The sequence below is a fragment of the Hoplias malabaricus genome, chromosome 5 (genome assembly GCF_029633855.1).
Source record: "Hoplias malabaricus isolate fHopMal1 chromosome 5, fHopMal1.hap1, whole genome shotgun sequence".
Taxonomy (NCBI): Eukaryota; Metazoa; Chordata; class Actinopteri; order Characiformes; family Erythrinidae; genus Hoplias; species Hoplias malabaricus.
In genome coordinates, this window is record NC_089804.1 from 48,269,277 (window position 1) to 48,290,893 (window position 21,617).

The 21,617-nt window shown below is 38.7% G+C and overlaps 1 protein-coding gene across 2 annotated transcripts in view; it reads right to left on the reverse strand.

The window, feature by feature from the left end:
• phc2a (polyhomeotic homolog 2a (Drosophila)) overlaps positions 1 to 21,617 on the reverse strand; it is a 43,991-nt gene that overhangs the window by 20,517 nt on the left and 1,857 nt on the right. Inside the window, exons 2-7 of one of the 2 annotated variants that reach the window (XM_066672686.1) lie at positions 8,738 to 8,987; positions 5,723 to 5,860; positions 4,384 to 4,461; positions 3,215 to 3,379; positions 1,963 to 2,049; positions 567 to 867 (exon numbers count right to left, since the gene is read on the reverse strand). In XM_066672686.1, coding sequence (XP_066528783.1) covers positions 567 to 867; positions 1,963 to 2,049; positions 3,215 to 3,379; positions 4,384 to 4,461; positions 5,723 to 5,860; positions 8,738 to 8,923 — 955 coding nt within the window. In that variant the 5' untranslated portion in view covers positions 8,924 to 8,987. Of the gene's footprint in view, positions 1 to 566; positions 868 to 1,962; positions 2,116 to 3,214; positions 3,380 to 4,383; positions 4,462 to 5,722; positions 5,861 to 8,737; positions 8,988 to 21,617 lie in introns of both variants that reach the window. The other variant, XM_066672685.1, reaches the window with a different exon arrangement.

Consider the following 21,617-nt stretch of genomic DNA (forward strand, 5'->3'; position numbering starts at 1 on the left):
CTGTTTTACTTTTTCATTTTGTTTTTTCCTTTCATTTTCTGTTTCACTCTTCACCCCCTCCTTCTCTCCATGTTTTTTATTTCTTTCTCTTTCTGTCTCCATTTTCTTTCTTTCTCTCTCTCTCTCTCTCTCTATTTCCTTTCTTTTACTCATTCATCCTCTCTCTTGCTCTTACTCTTTCTTACTTACTTTCTTTCCTCACACCTGCTTATTCTTTCTTCCTCTTCACATCCTCATTCTCTCCAAGGTTTTTAATTTCTTTCTCTTTCTGTCTACATTTTCTTTCTTTTAGTCACTCTCTTCTTCACCTTCTCTGCCCCCCCCCCATAATAAAATAAAGCTCACTAATGCACTGTCAAATTTCTAAATTCCTATGTACATTTGCACATTGCAGTGTGAAACTGTGATGCTATAATATTACAATGCAAAACTATGACAACGTTACACCCTTACTCTGTACTGCTATGCTGCGACATTAAAAACAGTATAACCTCATGTTGCCTTTATCACAACTAACTAATTATTTACTAATATTTTTCCATATTAAACAAAACCAGGTCTCTTACCAGTGTTGATAAGGGGATGGCTGGTCACTGTTGTCATGTTGTGGCTCACACTGACTGCACGTGCGCCATAATTATTATCACTCTCATTGGAGTTAGAGTCTGCCGGTCTGGACTTTGTCGTGGGACACTGTGGTCCTTGGGGGCCACTGCAGGGAGTCTTTAGCTGTGGCTCCGGTTGGCTGGACAGTTTGAGCTGAGCTGACCCTCCAGCACTTGGCTTCACTCCTAGACCCTGCAGCTGAGAGTGAGAGGGGGAGGAAACCACTGCCCCCTGCTGGCCACGCAGCACCAGGTTTTGCATCTGTGAGATCAGGACACAAGAGAACGCCATGATTTTACAGCATGGACGCTAATTAGCTAGTTACTCAATTAAAAAAATAAAGTTTGTTAAAATGTAATTTTGTGGTGAATCTGCAATAATTATTTGTAAATGTTCATGATGATAATGCATATTCAAGATTCTTATAATAAGAAACTGAGCTTGACATAACCCAGATAGCAATAATTATTTGGAAGAAATGTGCCACATCTGCAGTTCTCTTATAGCCTTGAATGATAGAGTTGACTCAAAGTAAATCAGCTACCTCTAACCTGCCACAAATTTATCATATAGGTGTCAGATGTCAGATGTGCTGTCACTACGTGCCGTAACCCGAGTCAAGCACAGTTTAGGAGTATTGCTCCATGTGGGGCAAACGCATTAGCTGTATATGAGCTGTATGTAGCAGAGGTGTCTGCTATCGTTGTATAGGCTTCCTTTAAACACTTCCATTATTTATTTATTTCAATAACATTATTTTATAATGAGTGTTTTCCAAGCTTTCTTTATCCCATTATCTCTTATCAAACAGGTTTTTTTAACTGTGTCCCTAGGTTACGTATATGTAAATGATCTCTGTTCTGATTGGCTGTCTCATATCAGTCCAAAATGAAACCCTGTAATTTATGTCAAACATAAACATAACTTCTATGAGAAAAAAGCTAAATTAGTGTTTTTGACATCACAAAACAACCCAACTTTGGCTGATTGAAAGCTTAATTTGTATAAATGGACCACAATGTTGTTGTAAAATAGTATGACGCTTTAATATTTATAGCCCACACTTTTAAAAAGAAATGTACTATAAAAGGTTCTTTGAGCAATGCCAGTTCCATAAAGAACCATGTTTGCTAAACATTTAAGTGAGTAAAGAACCTTAAGATTGTGTGATGGATTTTTAAACCTTTAAAAGGTTCTTCACACTCATACACCTTTTAAACACATAGGGTCTTTGTGGAACCAAATATGGTTCATTCAAAGATCACTTTTAAGGATGTAGTATGTATTAATTTTAAACATATGATGCTGATATTTCTACTATAGGTTTAAGGGATGTAACTGATAGGAGGGTAGTACCTGTGTGTTGGTGGCCTGCTGGCTGACCGGCTGTGAGGACAACTCCGGCTGGACGGTGGTGACTGTGGCAGTCGGAGTGAGTATGAACTGAGGGGACAAAGGAACAGCACGGCCTAGGCTCCTAGCTACTTGCACAAGATTATTATGCTGTGCCTGAAAATCATAACAAAAATGACTAATTTGATCAGTAAGGAAATGTATCACATGCGTAATATTATCTAAACCAGGGATGTAAAACAGATAAGACCTCATTTGACCCACCATATGAAGATTCTAATAATCTTTGAACTATGATTGGCCACTTGTAGAACAATGACTGACACAACACCCAACCAATAACTGCTTAGCAACTCTATCTAGGAGCTACTGCTGACAAGTGAATCAAAAACTCTGTAGTGTACTTTGCTTACATTTACATATATTTATTACAACATTATGTATTACATTAAGTAAATTGTATAAAAAGACAATGTCTTCAGCATCTAATGCTACACTTCTTAACTTTAGTTTTATCAGGTTATTTTATTCAGACAATTCATTTAAAATGAACTTTTCTGATAAATTTACTTATGAGGAGTTGCTGACATATTAATGCCCTACTAATCATTTTTTAAATAATGTGTGCAGCGTGGCTCAGCGTGGTGCTTTTGACACCCCTGACCTAAAATGTAACCAACATAGCCAGTTATTTTAAACCTTGTCCAACCATAAACTCAGATGGAAACTGATGAGTTTGTATTTCACATCCGGGCATTAGTTGGACAGATCCTTCTCTCTATTAGATGCTCTGCCAAATTCTTTTATGAACTGAGTGAATTTGCCAAGAAAAATGTTTGAGATTCACCACCTCAGGTCTAATGCTTTCTCAAATAACTAAAGCCATGGCAAAGCTAAAAGCCAAAGCCACAAGAAAGCTGTGGCTCCAGCTGTAAATGTGAGAAGCATGGGCAGATTCCCATTATAAATGAGGACACACCTTTTGTTATTAATATTTCCCAACTATTCCTGTCTAATCTGCGGATGAAGAGATCGTTACATTCCGTCTGGCTAAGAACTGTGGGTTAAACATGAAAAACCACAGGCAAAATCTGCTTCTATTTATTTTAAAACTTGTTAAACAGAGATGAACATTGGAGTGTTGGAAATGTTCACTGGGCTTCAGCAGGTCATAAATATCCTGATAGCTTTATGGTGTTTGTTTACAGTGCTTGTTAATGTGCATTTTGGTGCATTCTGGTGGGTATCACCCTACCATCTGTGCACGCAGGTACATCTGTGCTTGGCTGGCTGTGAGGGTCGGAGTAGAGGAGTTCCCCAAGAGAACGGTCTGCTGGGTAATGTTGACTGGAGCAGAGGTCACTCCCTGAGCTCTGCTGATCAGCTGGGAAGTTGTTGCAGGACAGCCGGCAAGCTTGATCTGAAAGGAAAAAAAAGAGTGAACACAAAAAGACATAATACACCATTAAGCTGCATAATTCTATGATAAAGGACCACACAGCAGGTATTAACCTACACTATTAAACTATAATACAAGTTAGTGTCAGAAATAACCAAGGACTAAACACCCTTCAGATACAGGTACAAGGGGGAAATTGTCCCAAACATTTTTTTTTACAGTGACTATCATTACATTAGCATCCTTTTGAAAAGAAACAGTGGTTGGCTTCATGTGTCTCTGAGCTCTGAGGACGAATGTTCTTGCCACAGTGTTTGACTGGCAGAGTATGTAGAATTGTAAGGACATTTAAAAAAATAAATAAATAAATAAATAAAATAAAAAATTTTTTTCTGGCCAGTGGCTTGTTTTTCCTTTAATCCAAATTACATTGCTAAAAATACTTTACATAATGACAACATTTCCTACAAACTATAGTGACACGTAAAGGCAACAGTGACGATTCTGGGGAATGGCTGTTCTCTCTGGCTCTTGTTTACAAGCTCTGTGTCTTTTAATGTGGGAGGGTGTGTTTGGCTGAAGTTTAACTTGTCTGTAAGTTTTTTTTTTCACTGTTTTAACTACCATAAAACCAAGTTTAGTTTTGTAGCACTTTTGGTCTGTGTTTACTTCCATGTAGTTAGTAGTCTCCAGTATTTAGAGTCAGGTTCACCTCAGGTAATCTGTAAAATTAAGTGTTTTGATTTAATTTGTGAATGTTGCCTTTAGGTTTTGTTTTTATCAATAAAACATTTCTTCATACTCTACATTTTGGCATCTGTTTTTCTTTTCTTTTTTTTGTTTTTTTTTTAACTTTTATATGAACCTTATTTTCAAATTGAGGAACTGGCAGTATTTCAGTGAGGATCTTTTATAATGACAATAAAAATCCTATAATATAACAATTTACAGATGGAAAACATGATTAAATATACAGATATACTGTCACTGAGGTGTCACAGAGCATCAGGATTTATGAAGCTTACTGTGGTTTGGGAGGGGACACCCTGCTGAGACACTGCTCCATTCTGATTACAGCTCTGTCTGCCTGCTGCAATACTGGCCTGGGGACAGAAACACAGAGAGAGGATCACAAGTCGTATCCAGCCCCCATTAATCAACACTGAAAGCTCTTTATACACATACACACATGCACACACACACGCACACCATGAAAGAGACTGGGAGGAAACAGATCTCTCTCCACCACAGTCTGTCCCTCTGATCTAAGACTTACAGCAGGCAAAGGTAAAAAGTAAAAGTAAAAATTCTATCCAGGATTTCATTCTAACTACTTGGCCTCCTCAGTTTTCTCAGACCAGCCTCAGATGTCTATGAGCTATGGAAACATAATTCTGGGAAGTATTTTTACATTCTCAAACTGACATTGCCTGCCTCTGTCCATTATTTTTCTCCAAAATTATTGATGTAATTATACAAATCTACTGAGTAGATAAACCTATAAACCTGTATATCACTGCTGCTGGATAAACATGTATCCCCATTTATTTTACTTTTATTATACATATATTTGTATACAGTTTGAAAATACCAGCTATCCTTTATTGTTTATCCTTGTGTTTCATGCTGAACAGAACAACTGAAGTGGTCCAGTATTCCTTGGAACAAAGTCTCCTTCCTTTAACATTCCAAGTTAAGATAGTTTTTCCCTTCTCCTATAAAAACTTACAGCTTTGAAGATGAGGTTTTGACTCAGCAGTAATTTTTGCCACCACTGGAAACCACATTGGTTTAATATTAATGTGTGTAAGTTTGTGGAAATGTTAGGTTTGATTCATTATGGACAGCTTATAAGTGGAGGTCCAGAAGCGGTTTTGCAGTAGCCACAGTCAGGGCTTTTTATGTGCAAAATATCCACAGATGTCTCAGTAAGACATCTCAATAAGTTTTGGTTTTAAGGAACATTTTGTATAACATTGTATAATCTCAGTTTAAAAAAGCACAACATAAAACCGGATGCTCTGAACCCAGTTTAAGAACAATGTCAAATCCTCACAGCAATGCTCTAACAAGTTACACCCCTTTAAGTAGCTAACATTAGCAGTGAAGCCAGAATCCAATTTTACATGCGTGTTTTGGCTGTCAACTTATCTGTTTCCAATTCCTACCACTAAAAGTGGTAAAACTTCTACAAATAGAGCTGGACTTCATATAAAAAGGTTATATTAACTTAATACTCTTCCATTTCAGTTATTATAGGCCAAATATTTCTGGAAAAATTCTGATCTAGTGCACACTCTGTGTCTATGTGTGTGTGTGTTTGTGTGTGTGTGTGCGTGCATGCAATGCGTGTGTGCGTTAGACCTGTTGCACTGCTGCTAGGTTGAGCTGCTGCTGCTGAAGAGCTGCTGTCTGCAACATGAGGTGCTGCTGCTGAGCCGCATACATCTGCTGCAGATATTGAGCTGCACTCGGCTGTCTATTCAGAGCTTGCTGAATCACCTGAGAAAGACGGTGAGAGAAAATGAGTGAGACTCAAATGCACACAGCTTAAAAGGGGAAAAAACTAGTTCCAGGGATCTAAAGGTAAAAGGGTCACCATTTAAACAGGATAACTCCAGAAACATTAAGTTTTGACACACGTATTTACTTACTTGTTTGTTTAATCATTCATTCATTTGTTTATTACCACAATAATGTTTATGTCTGTGTGTGGTGTAAAGCTCTGGGGCGTTCTAATAATAGGTTATTGTCATTTTGACAGGAAAGTCCTTCCCATTTTTCCCTCAATATAATCAATCAATATGTCCAGGCAGAGCACATTGTCAGACAGAATGAAATGCCTTCAGCGAGAGAAAGCTCAGAGCTGAAACAATGAACTTAAGACAATAAGTCTTCAGCTGCAGAGCTGGACAGAAGGGGTCAGTGCAATTTATCACAGCAGATCATCAGTCAGAGCACAGACAGCTGGACAACACTGCCCTGACCACGCGGGAGCCTACACACTTTTCAGCACATGGTCCTGTGTGCACAAATGGCTGGAAATTTTGCTGTCTCTTTCTCCAATAATTCATCTTCACATTCATTCAGTAAATTGTGATTATTCATCTCATATGAGATAAAAAATCTGCATAATATTATATCTTAAATTACTTATGATATACAACAAATAAACATTTTGTTACAGAATATAAATCTGACACATTGTGACACCAGCAGCTATGAAGTTTAGTAAATGGTCATCTAGTTCACAGTTTGACTGAACAACCTGATCAACATTCTGCACTTAATAATGTCACAAAATATTAATTAACAACTGGAACAAAGTGAAAACCTGACCAAACCAACCTTAAAGACTAAGCACCACTTAATGGACCTCCATGAATATTTCACATTATTTTAGTTACTGACATATATAAGTATGAATTAAAATGAAAATAGCAGCTTAATTTGCTTTAAAACTGACAATTTTATTAAATTGACGGAAAAACCCGAGCACGCTACGGAAATTCTTGAACGCAACCGTGACGTCACTGGTGGACAACGGCTGAACAACGCCGCGGTAAAACACCGTTATGACTGACTGTTATGACAGTATCTAGCTAAATAACCAACATTATTCATGACAATAGCCTAGCAATAAGCTAAACTCAAATTTAGAGGTACCGTTATTCTTGTAAATGTGATCGAAGTCGAACTCGAATTCATCCGACACTATAAACCTCCGTAATGCAGCTACGTAGCCGAATATAATCTGAGCCACCGAGTTTAGCGAGTCAAGCTAACGTTAACTAACACCAACTAAAACAGGCGAAGTGAGTGTCCTTACCCTGTTTACCTCCATGTTACAGAGGCTCTTGAACACCTTTCGTTGGTGTCCTTACATGCCCATATTGTTGGAAAAGCGCCAGTGAAATGAGCTACAGATAACGGAGTGAGCGGATGGTCCTTTCCAAAGTGCCCGTTTAAAGTTGACAAATTTAGTCCATTTTCTGGATATTTTGGGATTTTTGGGCCATTTGTGCACAGATGTCCCACTGTACCTTGAATGATTGCAGCCAAAAACAACACATCTTTTCGTCATTTTACATTGTTAGAGTTGTTGTCCACCATCTACGTCACAGGCAAGACGCCTATTAGAGTTTCCGAACACCGTTGGGGGGGGGCAACGGTCTTTTAAACCTTATTCCTTGTAAGAAATAACATGTTTTCTGACTATCAATAAACACAAGTTAGGAACTCATATTCCACTGTATTTATTTGTTTGACACTTTCATAGCTGGTGCTTAGCCTTTAATGTTTTATGGGCTGTAGGCCAGATTTGATAGATCTGTGGCCTCTGACAGTTTGCTCATTCATGCCTCACACAATCCTGACATTCCCATACAAACTAAGAAGGACTCCTGTCCTTCAATCTGTCATGAAAAGACTTTCCCCTTTTATTTATGAAACAAAATATATACAGATGTTTTATTATGGTTCATAAATCATATCAGACTTAGTCTATGACTTTCCATCAAGCGACTGTAGCAGATCTGTTGTTCACGTCAGCTCCTGGGACAGACCACGGAGCACATTTGTTTGTTTCATGAGCAAAATTAAAGTGCAGTGGATGTTGTTTGCCTGAAGAGGGCAGTGGCGGAGCATGCTATTCACTCAGTCCTAATAACAAAAGTCATACAGTACACACAGGTATCAGTGAGTATTTTGTCTTACAGTAATCCTGAAATCATAGGTAATAAAAAAAATATGCATCAATTTTGGACACAGATGTTCAACTGTGCCCCCTTGGTTTGTGTAATGTCTATATAAAATGATGATATAAAATGGGACACTCTGGAAGAGATGTACATGAGCATAAATTCAATTTGTCCAATGGGAAGTGTGTGCCAGAGGGGTATAAAAACATCACAATACACAGTGCACTACACTAAACAATCATTGGATTAGGAACACCTACCTTGCATCTACATTCAATGTCCATTTTATCAGCTCCACTGACCATACAGGAGCAGAGCACTTTGTAGTTCTACCATTACAGACTGTACTCCACCTTTTTCACTGCATAATTTTTTAAAATCCCCATTTCACCCTGCTCTTCAATGGTCAAGACCCACATAGGACTACAATGGGGCAGGAAATATTTGGGTGTTGGCTCATTGTCGGTGCCAGTGTCACTGGCCTTGTGGTGGTGGGTTAGTGTGTGTTGTGCTGATACGAGTGGATCAGACACAACAGTGCTGCTCAGTTTTATATAATTCCACCACCCAATTAAACAAACAACAGAGACTGTTTAAGAGAGTATATAGAAATTAAGAGAGCTCTATAAGCTTGCACAACGTTCATTATTAATATTACTTCCATCACAGAGTACTGTACCTGTACTGTCTGTCTATCAGCAATTCCTCCGTAAACAGATATATGTGAGACACTTTGCTGTCTGTTGGTGTTGGTGGTAGTGGTGCTAGTGCTGCCATGGTTGGTGCTGGTGGTGTCGGTTGTGTTGGGGTTGCTGAGGACAGTATTGCTGGGGCTGGAGTTCCCTGACCCCAGCTCCCTCTCCATGGCAGCGCTCCGTCCTGATGGACACAATCCACACTACTACTGCTCTGGTCCGCGCTCCCCCCACCTGCCACAAGAAAAATCAGTTAAACCACAAGAAGTAGATACCACAACTGTAAACAGTCAGCAGCAAAAACGCCCTAAATCTGGGGTATGTACAGTATGGGAGCTTATACATTCAACTCACATGCCTAAAATATTCAAGTGCTTTAAAAATTATTAATAAGGAATAAAGCTAAAGTTTGCCACTTGTTAGAACTATGTCAGTGTACTGTGGCAGTTTGTAAAAACACTAATACATATACAGTTATAGTAACATTTAACACACATGTCTTTATAGAAAAAAAAATATATATATATATACATATCATGAACATTTTTTCCGTAAAAATGTCAGGTTTAACCAATACCATGATAAGCCATGTTAAGCTCAGTGAATGTGTAAATACTGAAAACCTAACTCCTGGTCCCATGGTTTGCCTGCAGCTGTCACTAAAATTAAACTTGAACAAAATTAATTAGTTCCAGCCGTTCATAATCACTGCAAGCTCACACTGAATGTGTGCTTAAAGTGATAAAGGACATATTTTTACTAGGTCACAAGAGCCATATTTTGTGGCCAGTACATTGTCCTAGAAAAAATTGTAATAAATTATATTATTGTCATTTAATAGACCACTCACTGATGTAATGATAATAGTGTAATAATGCAATTACACCACTTTAGAAAGCAATGAACTTCCGGCAAATTTTGAGTAAGTAATTAAGTAAATTTTATTCATAAAAAGTACAATCTATAAATTGATCTAAAAGCCCCAGTGAGAACCAGAGGGACCAGATTAGAGCAGCTGGACTTGCTAAAAAAATGGTGACGTAACGTTCATTCATTCACTGTCTGTATCATCTTATACAGTTCAGGGTCTCAGTGGGTCCAGAGCCTACACAGAAGTCAGGAACACACCCTGGAGGGGGCGCCTGTCCTTCACAGGGCAACACACACTCACACATTCACTCACACACACACACACCTAGGGACGATTTTCTTTTTTAGCCGCCAATCCACCTACGATTGTATGTTTTTGGACCGTGGAAGGAAACTGGAGCACCCGGAGGAAACCCACGCCGACACGGGGAGAACACACCAACTTCACACAGACCCATATCCTCCAGGTGTGACTGTGACACTCCCTGCTGCGCCACCGTGCCACCCACAGTCATTTGTATGCAAACAAATACGCAAGTGAACACAACGGGCAAAACTTTCTTGTGGAAATATCCATAATATTACAAGGATAAGATAAGGATATATAGGATAAGATGATAATGTAATTATTTTAACAGGCCTAATTCTTTCTGGTTCTTGCTGATTCTGACCAAAAACATTAAACCAAAAGCCAGATATAATCTTAGCAGTTTGTATATCCATTCTACAGTCAAAAATCTTTTAGTTTAAGGTACATCCTTTCTGGAGTGACAGATGTCCATTCAATACCTTTGGGATTAGTAAGAGTGACTCGATAACTGTACCTGACCTCACTAATACTCTCATGGCTGTATGCCATCAGACCTCACAGAAATATTCCAATATCTAGTCTAAAGCTTTCCCAGGAGAGTAGAGGCTTTTACTGCAGCAAAGGTAGATTCCTCATATATCCCCAAAAATACCTTCAATACTAGAAGAAATACAGAATGAGAATTCGCAATAGTTTGATCACTGTCACAGGAGGCGAGATGAAACTCTAAGGTTTCATTTTGAAAGTCCGTACTGAAGACAATAAAAAAAATGGCACTTTTCCACTGCATGGAACCTACACGACTCTACTCGAATCGGCCAAACTAACAAAATTACACGGACAGGCTGAGTGCAAAGTAAATGTAATGCAGTTTGGTATAGTCTAATTTAAATATTTACACATTAAATATGCAAACATGAGGACAACAGGTCCACTGTTAATTTGCTGGATGTGTTTGTCTGTGATGATGAAGCCCCAGTTTGTCTTTTTGTGATGCATTTACAGCCCTCTACTCTGAGTTAAGAGGCTCTGAAGAGTCAAGGGTGTGACCACACATACACACACACACATATCATGAGCCCCAGCCCTAGCAATGTGTTTTGATGTGCCTGGACATCTCCAAGGCAGCAGGATATGAGTCAACATGATCTACGGCTCAGTTTCATCTGAGAGTCAGAACTGTAAACGGTTGCACTGCACTACAAACGAGTGAGGTTGAGGATGTAGAATGATGCTCATCCAGAATCACTTTAAAGGCATTAGATAACTCTCAGCTTTGTGGAATGGATTGTTGAGAGTGCATTGCATTTACATTTACATTTATGCATTTGGCAGACGCTTTTATCCAAAGCGACTTACAAAAGAGGATCTAACATTCAAACTACAGCACAAATTATACAAAAATACTTTACATTGAGTGCAATATGCCAGGAAGTAATAAGTGCGTTAAAGAAAGACTTTTAGTGCAAAAGATACTCTCGGAAGAGTTGGGTTTTCAAGGATTTCTGAATGCGGAGAGGGTTTCTGTTGCTCTGATGGTGCTGGAAGCTCGTTCCACCAGCGTGGTACCAGAGATACCAGAGAGCATTGCTTTTGATTGGCCAACTAAGTCAGCATCAAAATACAACACAGTGCAATACAAGGAACATACAAACACACTCTTGTTGACAGCTAAATTTAAGACAAAATCACTATGCTTTAACCTCAAACTCTCTTTGATGGGGAGAAAATGTAAGGGCAATCACTTGATATCTAAAGGTTTCAGTATAAGTTTTTGTATCGGTTTTCAGAAAAAAAGTGGTATTGTGCTGTCTCTAGAGAGAAATATGATTACATTTAAATTATAAAGTGCTTTTCAAAGACACAAATGTCACAGACTGCCCCAAATGTATTTAATATTTTAAAAAAAATCAGAAAAACAAATGATCATGCTGCAGATTTTGGCCAATATTTTAGATGTAAAATTATTTTAGTACCTAGAAATATATTCAAGACATCAAAGATAGCAGCAGTGGGCTTACCAAACAGAATCCAGTCAGAGACACATGTGGGAGTGAAGCTGTCTCAGCAGTGAGGCAGGCTTTCCTTACATCCATTCACTGGCCACAGGGGATAGCTTATGTCTAGTAAAACTCATTCCCTCATTCCCCTCAGCCCTGGACACCACCCACTACAAGTCACTGAGACCCATTGCGGTCATTAAACCATCACACTTTACACACATCAAAGCCTGGCTTGGACATTGGTGGGGAAAAAGGGGTGGGGTGGTTAGGTAGGGGAAATTTTCCCCACAAAAAGAAAAAAAAGTGTGTGTGGGGGGGGGGGGGGGGGTACTGACCAAGCAGAACCACTTTCCTTCATCCTCCACTGGAACAGCTACACCAACAAACCAACAAGAGTAACATCTCAATGATCCACAGTCAGATGGGAGTGGAGATGTGCTCTTGTAAAAGAGCACACAAGCTACAACATGTCCATCACACATGAGCCCAGAATGATGTCATTACCTCATATATACCAAAATCTTCCAACTTTATTATACATCTGCATATTCATTCTAGTCCTTTCATTAAGGCATTTTGACCCAATGAAAAGGACAGCTGGTATTAAAAAGCTCACAATAACAAAAACAAAAATACAAGGTTTTATTCTAACATTCATTCATTAATTATCTGTAAGCGCTTATCCAGTTCAGGGTCACGGTGGGTCCAGAGCCTACCTGGAATCATTGGGCGCAAGGTGGGAATACACCCTGGAGGGGGCGCCAGTCCTTCACAGGGCTTCTACCAGACACTGTTTGCTAAAATGTTGACTTTGTTCACTGTTTGTGGGGAGTTTTTTTTTTCATTATCTGTGAGGTGTGTTCTCCCAGTCTCTTCATGGGTTTCTTCCGGGAGCTTGGGTTTCCTCCCACATTTGAGAAACACATGCTGGTAGTCTGAGAGAGTGTCCATAGGTGTGAGTGTGCGAGTGACTGGGTGAGTGTTTGGTGCCCTGTGACGGACTGGCGCCCCGTTCGGGGTGTGTTCCCACACTGTGCCCAACTATACAGTGTAGGTTCTGGACCAAATGTGACCCTGGACTACATAAAGTGGACACAAAAAACGAATAAATGAGTGAATGGTCTTTACCAGTTTGCTTTGTCAAATTTTCAAATGTGTTTTTAAATGCTAACAAATGATCATCTAAAATGCTCTAAATTACTTTACTCTGGTGTCATATCCAAATGAGGAATTCCAGGTACGAGTTGAATTTGTCACTGACAGCAATGAATGGGATTCTCCAAAATCCTTAATATCACACTGAGTATTAAAGCAAACCTGATCATAATAGCTAGACAGACTGAATACACACTAAACATACTCAAATCTGTAATGCATATACTTACAATCAACAACTTCAGTACACCATCAAGACAACCTCACATAGAGTGCAGTGACTAGAAGAAACCAGTCCCCTCAAACATGCTGCTAACGTCAGTGCATATGTTCATCCGAGCAGTTCTGTGTGACTGCTGGCGTAGAGTGGCCATGAACACAGTGATGACAATGAGTAACAGAGTTGTTTTTGTTGTTGTTTTATTTTTTTAATGAAATCCCCTTGTCATCAGATTTAATTAGTAAAAATTAATTTTCTAAAGCAATTAAACATGAATACCTCAAGGACAGTGTCTTTGTTTCTCATCTTAAGAGCAACGGGGAGCTCCTCTTTATCTTTCTTTCACTTTTGCAGACCCCTGTCCGTCTCCCCCCTCTCTTCATTATTTGGCTGGCTGGAGTGTTACACTGTGCATTATTCCACTCAATTTGCCCTGGAGCCTGCATTAGGTAGGGTTCTTCCACTGGCTTCTATTACAACTGAATATAGAATGTTTTTCCATCTTCAGATCAACTCCTATACACCTGCCTCAAATATAACATTTCCTTAAAGGCGCATGCAATATTTATGAATGTGATTATTTATTATTTGTAAATTAATTTGTTTTATATGAAGTGCAACTCACAAGAGTAAAAACTGCTTTGCAGTCCCTGAATGAACCGATTTATTCTCCATACAGTGGGTCCTCCACAGGGGGTGGCCAAGTTTAAATAGGTTTCATATCCAGGCCACATGATGCAAGTATATTTCTCATTGCTCATTTAACCCTCTGCTAAAGTTGCCACTTCAACTTTTCTCACACCATGGGTTAATGGAGGCTGTTGGGAGTTTCAGAGCTGGAGAAGAGTGTTAAGGTAGAGATTGGATATTATTTTCAACCACATCAAACATCCCAGCCTACTCTCCCCCAGGGTGAACACACACCAGATGCATGAGACACCAAATCCCTGCTTGTCTGAACAGGCCAGCTCTGCATTGAACCATCAACCAGCCACCTACTATCACCTACTAATTACTGACCATACCACCTTCTCTCTCACCGCAGCGTACACTTCTACTTTGGTTAATTCACATTCATCAAACACAACCAGACCTTGTCTGTACATACTTCAGTGTCATAACCCTTATACATTACATTACATATACATTTCAATACATATACATTACTTTCTCTCTGCTCTCACTTTCATACAAAAAACCTACATAATTGGGAGGAACTGTAGCTTTACACTTTTCTATTGTTAGAGTGCTGCTCATTGATTTATTATGTCTCTGACCTGAAGGGTTCACTGCAGTCTGTTCAAGGTGCCTTAGATATTGCCTTAAAAATCTATTTTAGATGCATTAGCTACTAACATTAATTTAAATACACATTAAAATGGCCCCTGTACTGTTTGTGTGTACCGTTATATAATATGTAAAGATATATACTACTGTGGTAAAACTGTTCAGACTCTACCACTGAAAAGCTACTGCATTAGTCTGACTGATATATTAACTTGAGAGAATTGCATGATAACACTCACACAGAGCAACCCTCCACACATGCAAAATTAAGTAATCACCCAATGCCCATCAAATTGATGCAAATAAATCATTCACTGAGCTCTCCTGTCTGCACTCTGCTTCAGTAAAAGTCCCTGAAAGTAAGAGATTTTTCCTGTGTCTACGCTTTTTTTTTTTTGGTCTCTATCATCCCGTGTTAGTGCATTCCCTGCTTTGTAGCTAAGACAGTAGAAGATTTGTGGCCCTAATTTCCTTAAGATCCACCATAAACCTGCCTGCTTTGTCTGCAGGGGACTATAGGGTTGAGCAGAGGGCTGAAATACGGCCCTGCTGTCACCCTATATCTGTCTAAAGACAGGATCAGTGATTGTAGTGCAGACACACCTTTGTTCAATGGCTGGAATAAATCATGAGATAATATGGACAGTGTTTATATACGACTATAAACGGCATGGTTTCCGATATTATATATCAAGACCACACCATTAAAAATGCTATCTTATTAAGTGAAATCATATATCAACTCAATATATGAAACACATTTCTAGCCAGTTTCAAGTTTTTAGCAATTTAAAGCATCTTAAATCTTAAACTTATGTCAAAAGATCCAGTTTTCAATGAAAAAAGAAAATATTATTCACCTTATTTCTTGAAAAAATGTTGTGCTCCTATGGAATAAAACACTTTCACTGAAAAAAAAAAAAATATCTAGAACTAGAGTTACTAATCTTTATTATTTACTATTATTACTGTTGTTTATTTATTACATTAAGAGAAAGTGTACATGTATTTACTAAACCTAAGATAAAATTAAAATGCTAAAACATAAATCTCAGCAAAACAAAAGGAAATCAGACAGAAACAAGACGTCTGCCTCCAATATCAAGGTGACACTGCAGCAATAAAACATCATGAAAACAGATGGTATCAAGCCCAATAAAGGGAAATAAACATGCAGCCATCTGTCTGTGCATGCATTTTTAAAATATAACAAAGGTCAAATAGGGAGAACTCTTTTACTACAGTCAGAGTGGGTAAATTCGTCAGCTAATTTCACACTGCCTCAGTGTGCCTTTACAGGAATTGTTGATAGTGGGCTCATTAACATATAAATGAGGTGCTCAGAGAGCCTGATCATTTTAAGCTTAGGTATTTTAAAAACATGAAATGAGACACAGAACAGCAATATACGAGTGTTTTATGTTGTCAGACTGCTATCTGAAGCAACAAAGAGGCCATGCGTTTTCAGGGAAATTGTTTCTGAAATGTATGTGCAGCTGAAGCATGAAATAAGCTGAACTTAGAAAACAGGCTCTATTACCAAAATACATCTGCTCATCAAACATTCCCCTTCTGTTCTTCTGGTAAAGCTTTGTACTAGATATTGCAACATGTCTGTAATGATTTGATGGCATGAAGCCACAAAACCTTTGTGAGACCAGGTTCTGGGTCACAAACACAACCTCAACGCATCTCAAAGGTATTGGATGGAGCTCCATCACTCCAGAGAATGCCCACTCTTGGCACTGAGCATTGAGAATTTAGGCTCAAATGTAGCTGCTCTGGAATCCTTTTTCATTTCATGTTTTTCTATGAACTGTACAATCTGTGTGTGCAAAAATGAACATCGGTGTCTACTTAAAGAGAGTGCTCCTTAAAGTAGCTGAATACACAAATAATCCTGGATGTAATTCAGAGCATGTTTCTGTGGTTTAACCACCACCTTATACTCACTTATTACCAATGAAATATTTCAAACGCATGCTTGTGTGTTTGACTCTATAGGTTCACACACTGCTGCTCTGTGAACAACTGGCCTAAGTGACTGATCACCAAAAGTGTCCATGTGTATCTGTAATTCTGCTTTTGTGTGCCCACAGATGTCAGAGGCTGAAAGTAAAGAGGGCCACCCTCTCTCTGAAACATTAAGGAGGTTATAAAGCTGCAGCTCAGCAAGACAGGGATCGGAACACACACACACACACACACACACGGGGGGAACACACGCAGAAGGAGTCTCAAAGCCAGCCAGGCCATGAGTTATGGCAGAGAAAGAGATTAGAGGGCACAGGTGGTAAAAGCTAACCAACACAATCAGTATTATTATTATTTATTATTATTTTTTAAAGAAAGTATCATAAAACATACCTGGATACACTAATACCAACTCAATATCAAAAATCTACAAGGACATGTTTCCACACCTTTAAAGTTCAGTCTTAGAGCTTGGTTGTATCTTCTGTTTCTTGTGATCTTAGATATATTTGTTTACATTGTAAATACTGTGTTTTGTCTTTTTTTCTTAGAAGCAAGCTTGTAAGCTTCATTCCCTCTCAGATCTCTCAGACATCTCAATGAGGAATTCTGTAGGAAATCTTGTATCCAATAATTAATCTCCCAGCAAAATCTCAGGGGAAAAAAAACATCTCTTGACTCTTGCACAGTACGGTATGTGTTTCTTATTGTCAGAAAAATAAATACATAAAAATGCCAGGCTATTATTCCTTAAGGTTCCAATAAATACACAACGTGTGAACAGTCTGTCTGGATCTGGCCATATGAATATTCTAAAAAATAATTTGGAACTGAAACAAACTATGGCACAATTTCACAAAATGAATGATGCATTAGAGAATCAGATCAGATCAAAAGGTTCTGAAGTGATTTACACCACAGGGAAGCAGTAATTAGGAAACACAATTAGTGTACACAATAAGTATATAGCTGAAGCACAGGTTAAGGAAGAATGTTATTACTCCAGGAGGAGACTTTTGGTGGACACGTTCCTGGACAAATGGTGGACTCTGCAGTTTGTCAGACGAGCACAGTTGCGTACACATTGAACATCTGAGCAAACTGGAACCGTGCAACAAACTGCCACCTGTCTCCCAACACTCAGTCATGAAGGTTTAGAAATTGCTGAACAAGCAGAGGAGGGAGGAGATGACAGATTTTAAACATAACCACAGCCATCAGTCAAAGCAAACAATCGAGACACTGCTTGGAGGCTCTTCACAGCATCGGAGCAGAACAGACTTCAGTCTGGAATGTAAAATAGTTATAAAAAAATGTTCTATTGTATGAATTGTTCAATTTTGTACATTCGTCTATTCACGCCTCACCCACTGCTACTGAAGCTATAAGGAAAATATCTGCCTAGAATTCTTTTTGAAAGTGGCATGATGAAGCAGCCAATCTAAACACAGAATCTGCCAATCAGAATCAGAGAATAAATCCAATACAAAGAGCCATCCACTGAAAAATACTTTAAATTAAGCAATTCTGGTTTAATTGTGGTTCATTGCAAAAATGTGTCAGAAATGTATAACAGAGCTCTAGAACGCAGTAACTTTGATCATTATTTAACAGTATTTTTTATTGACATTTACATGTACAGAACAGTGGTAATCATCCCTGTTCCACTGAAAGTATTTCCCTTGTCATTTTTTATGATACATAAATGTTCAAGTGATTTAACAAATTACAGATTTCAGTTTTTATAGTATTCTCAGTTAGCGTCCCAACATTTCTGGAAATGGGGTTTGTAAATAAAAACATCAGACTTACAGAAAGCTTAAAACGCAGGTCCAGTACAGTGTGAGGCCTCATGTTCCTTCTTGTTCTTTTGAACAAATATTCAGTTTTATCAAACCTTTTTGTGAAACTGGGTATTTAGCATTTACTCTGACGTGAACATTAGCATTAAAGCATGAAGGAGTTTAACAGTTGGTTTCACAACAAAGGAAGTGAATAACTCCTCCATGGTTAACATGCTTGCTTGACGCATGTTGCCCTCATGTTTGCAGTGGACTGTATCCTTTGTTTTTGTGGAAAGGTTCCATGTGATTTGTCTACTGCATGAAAGCAGAACACTTTTTGGCGCTATGTGGAACCAATTTTCCCAAGATACTTTATAGTAAAATACACAGAACTGTGCACATGTCGGAGGCCAACATTTATTTATTTCCTTTCTATCAAAGTTTCAGAGAAAAAAAAAATAACTTGCATTTTTCATGGTGTAGTTTATGCAGTTTATGTTTCAGACTGGAAGGTTGATGGTTTGACTCCCACGCCCAGCAGGGAATTATGAGCTGTGGGAAGAAGCAGAGCTATCCTCCCTCAAGGGCTGAGGTGCCCTTGAGCAAGACACCTAATCTCCAGGTGCCCTGGGGATGGCTGCCCACTACCTTTTACATGTATTCATTCACTACAATGAATGTGTTAAATGAAACAGACACATTGCATTGTACAATAACACATTTTTTACTTTCATATTTTACAGACTTTGTACTCTCATGATGCCTGTAAACCCACACAAGGCTCTGGTTTGGCCTGTTTATTTTTCTTGTTCTTTCTCCTCATTGTCTCCATTTCATTCTCAGAAATGACTTTATACATTCATGAAAGAAATGATCTATCAGAGATTTTTCCAAGAAGCAAGAACTCGTAACTCAGCACTTGAACCTAAAACACAGTTTGGAAAATGGTCCAGTCATCAGAGACCAAATCATTAATGTCTAAAACTTCTGCTTCTAATGTGATGTACAATTTATCTCAGCCGACTGTTTGAGGGGGAGAGAGAGAGAGTGAGAGCGAGAGAGAGAGAACGAGAGAGAGAGAGAGAAGAGCTCAGGGCTGTCTATACTCAGTTCATAATGTCTTGCACAGGTACTTATGCCTCTCAGCAGGTTCTTAAGAAATTCTACAGCTGTAATTGGTCGGTTACTGTACTGCACCTCCATCACTCTAATGTGACAACACCTGATTTAGCTGATCAAGCTGCAGACTGACTGAGAGAGTAATTGTTGGGTGCAACAAGTACCTGAGGGCCTGAATGACTCAAACACACAGAACAGCTCTGGGAACATTCCTTCAGGGTCAAATGCGAGGCTGCAGGGTAACAACAAGGAGGCTTTAGCAAACATACACATTATAGACAAAAGATGAATTCTGCAAAGTACAAATGAGAGGAAACTTATACACTAAACCTGGCCTGGTCTGAAAGATTCTCCATTTTTATATCACAACTGCAGTCTGCGAGAGTGCATTTTTTAAATCTCACAGAGTTACAGTTTTGCTATAACCTACGTTATCAACTATTTTGTCTTAACCCATTTAGAGTGCGGAATAAATCTCCATAACACAAAACTTGTGAACAGCCTTAAAATGAGTTAGACTCAACAAATCTCTCATGTGCCATGACTGGTCCACACCTGTCCAGTTTTGTGTTGGTAGCTGGGTCGTGTCAGAGAGGGCACCATCACCCATGATAAGGGAATGTCAGGACAAGTGCAGGAGCTCATGGATTTTGTTTAGCCAAGCGTCTGTCCTCACCCCTAGTGTGCACAGAGACCAACGAAAAGGCCAAAGCCCAAGGGGACCCCACTCATCTGTTTCTGTTTCTCAGGGCTATCAGCACTTCAGCACCACTAGATGTTATAATTGTATTCTTTAGGCCTTTATAGAATCTACTGACCACATTCACACAGGGTTCATCATCATACGTCCTTAGCCAAAAAATTCCATATACTCCCAAAAGCTATTGTAAACTACACTGTAATAAAAACTGTAAAAAAATAATTGCACAGATTATAACAGATCTTGACTTGATTTTCAGCATTCGTTCTTGTACAAAATGAGTTTGTGCATGTGCTAACTTAAAGACTAAGAGCCAAATTTACTTAATTTTAGATGTGAGCAGCGAAGGCAGACTATCAGAAAGATTTGGTATTTAAAGTGAGCATCTTATTTCCTGGTGCTTTGAATGAAGGCTATTCCAAAACCTCAAAATCTTTGAGGAGCTTCTGAGAGCTTTAAACTTACTTATTCACTAAAGAGACAAGTGTAAAGCCTGAGCTACTCACTCTAGCCAAACAGTATAGTAATCTCACCAGAGTCAAGTTTCACTTCTCATTTCCAGTGAAACTCTCTCACACAAGCTGCATAGTATCAAGCGTTTAAAAGTATGAAGTCAAAACACTAATTTTCCTTGTTTTGAAAGAATGACTCTAAATAACTTAAAACCTCCATAACTTCCTCCATAGCACTGCGCACACAAAGCATTTAGTATATCATACTTAACTTATGACTAGCCCTTTTTTATAAATAAGAAATTGTAGCCACATGTCTCTTGGTCAGAGGTAAGAAGTAACTAGTTAAAATTTTGATGGATTTGTGCTTTCTTGAGTATTTGAGGTTGTATAATTTTAACGTTTACGTAAGAATATTTGAGAAATCTACTATTTACTAGTGTAGAATGACATCTATATTTAGTTACTGGTTTTCATTGCATTTTATTAACTGAATAAAAACAGAGCATGAATAAAACAAATGAAATCTTTTCTATATCCCAGCCGAGCAGAATTCACACTGGAATACACAAAAATCAAGGCACTATCAAATTCGTAAAATGACACAAGCTGAAGAGTAACACTGTGTACCAGTTCAAGGCAAGAATGGCGGTGGTCTAAGCTTTTGTTTACAGAGCAGCAGGGTCAGACCAAAGTGTGTGGAGAGAGTACAGATGGCTGTGTTATTCGAGAGGCAGTGTGGTTAAACACATCATATAAGCACCTCATCACTGCCTGTCACACAGTGCAACACTCATCTGGATGTGGCTGCACAATAATTTTGCTCCAGTTTTTCCCAGAATCAGACTAAGCCTCAGCCAAATGTACTAAAATAAATACGATTTTCACTGGTGAAACACAGTTGTCTGAGACCAGCAAATAGCCATGCACGAAGGGTCAGAAGGTGAGCAACATGATGATAAGATTATGCTCTATTGGTAAATTTGCATA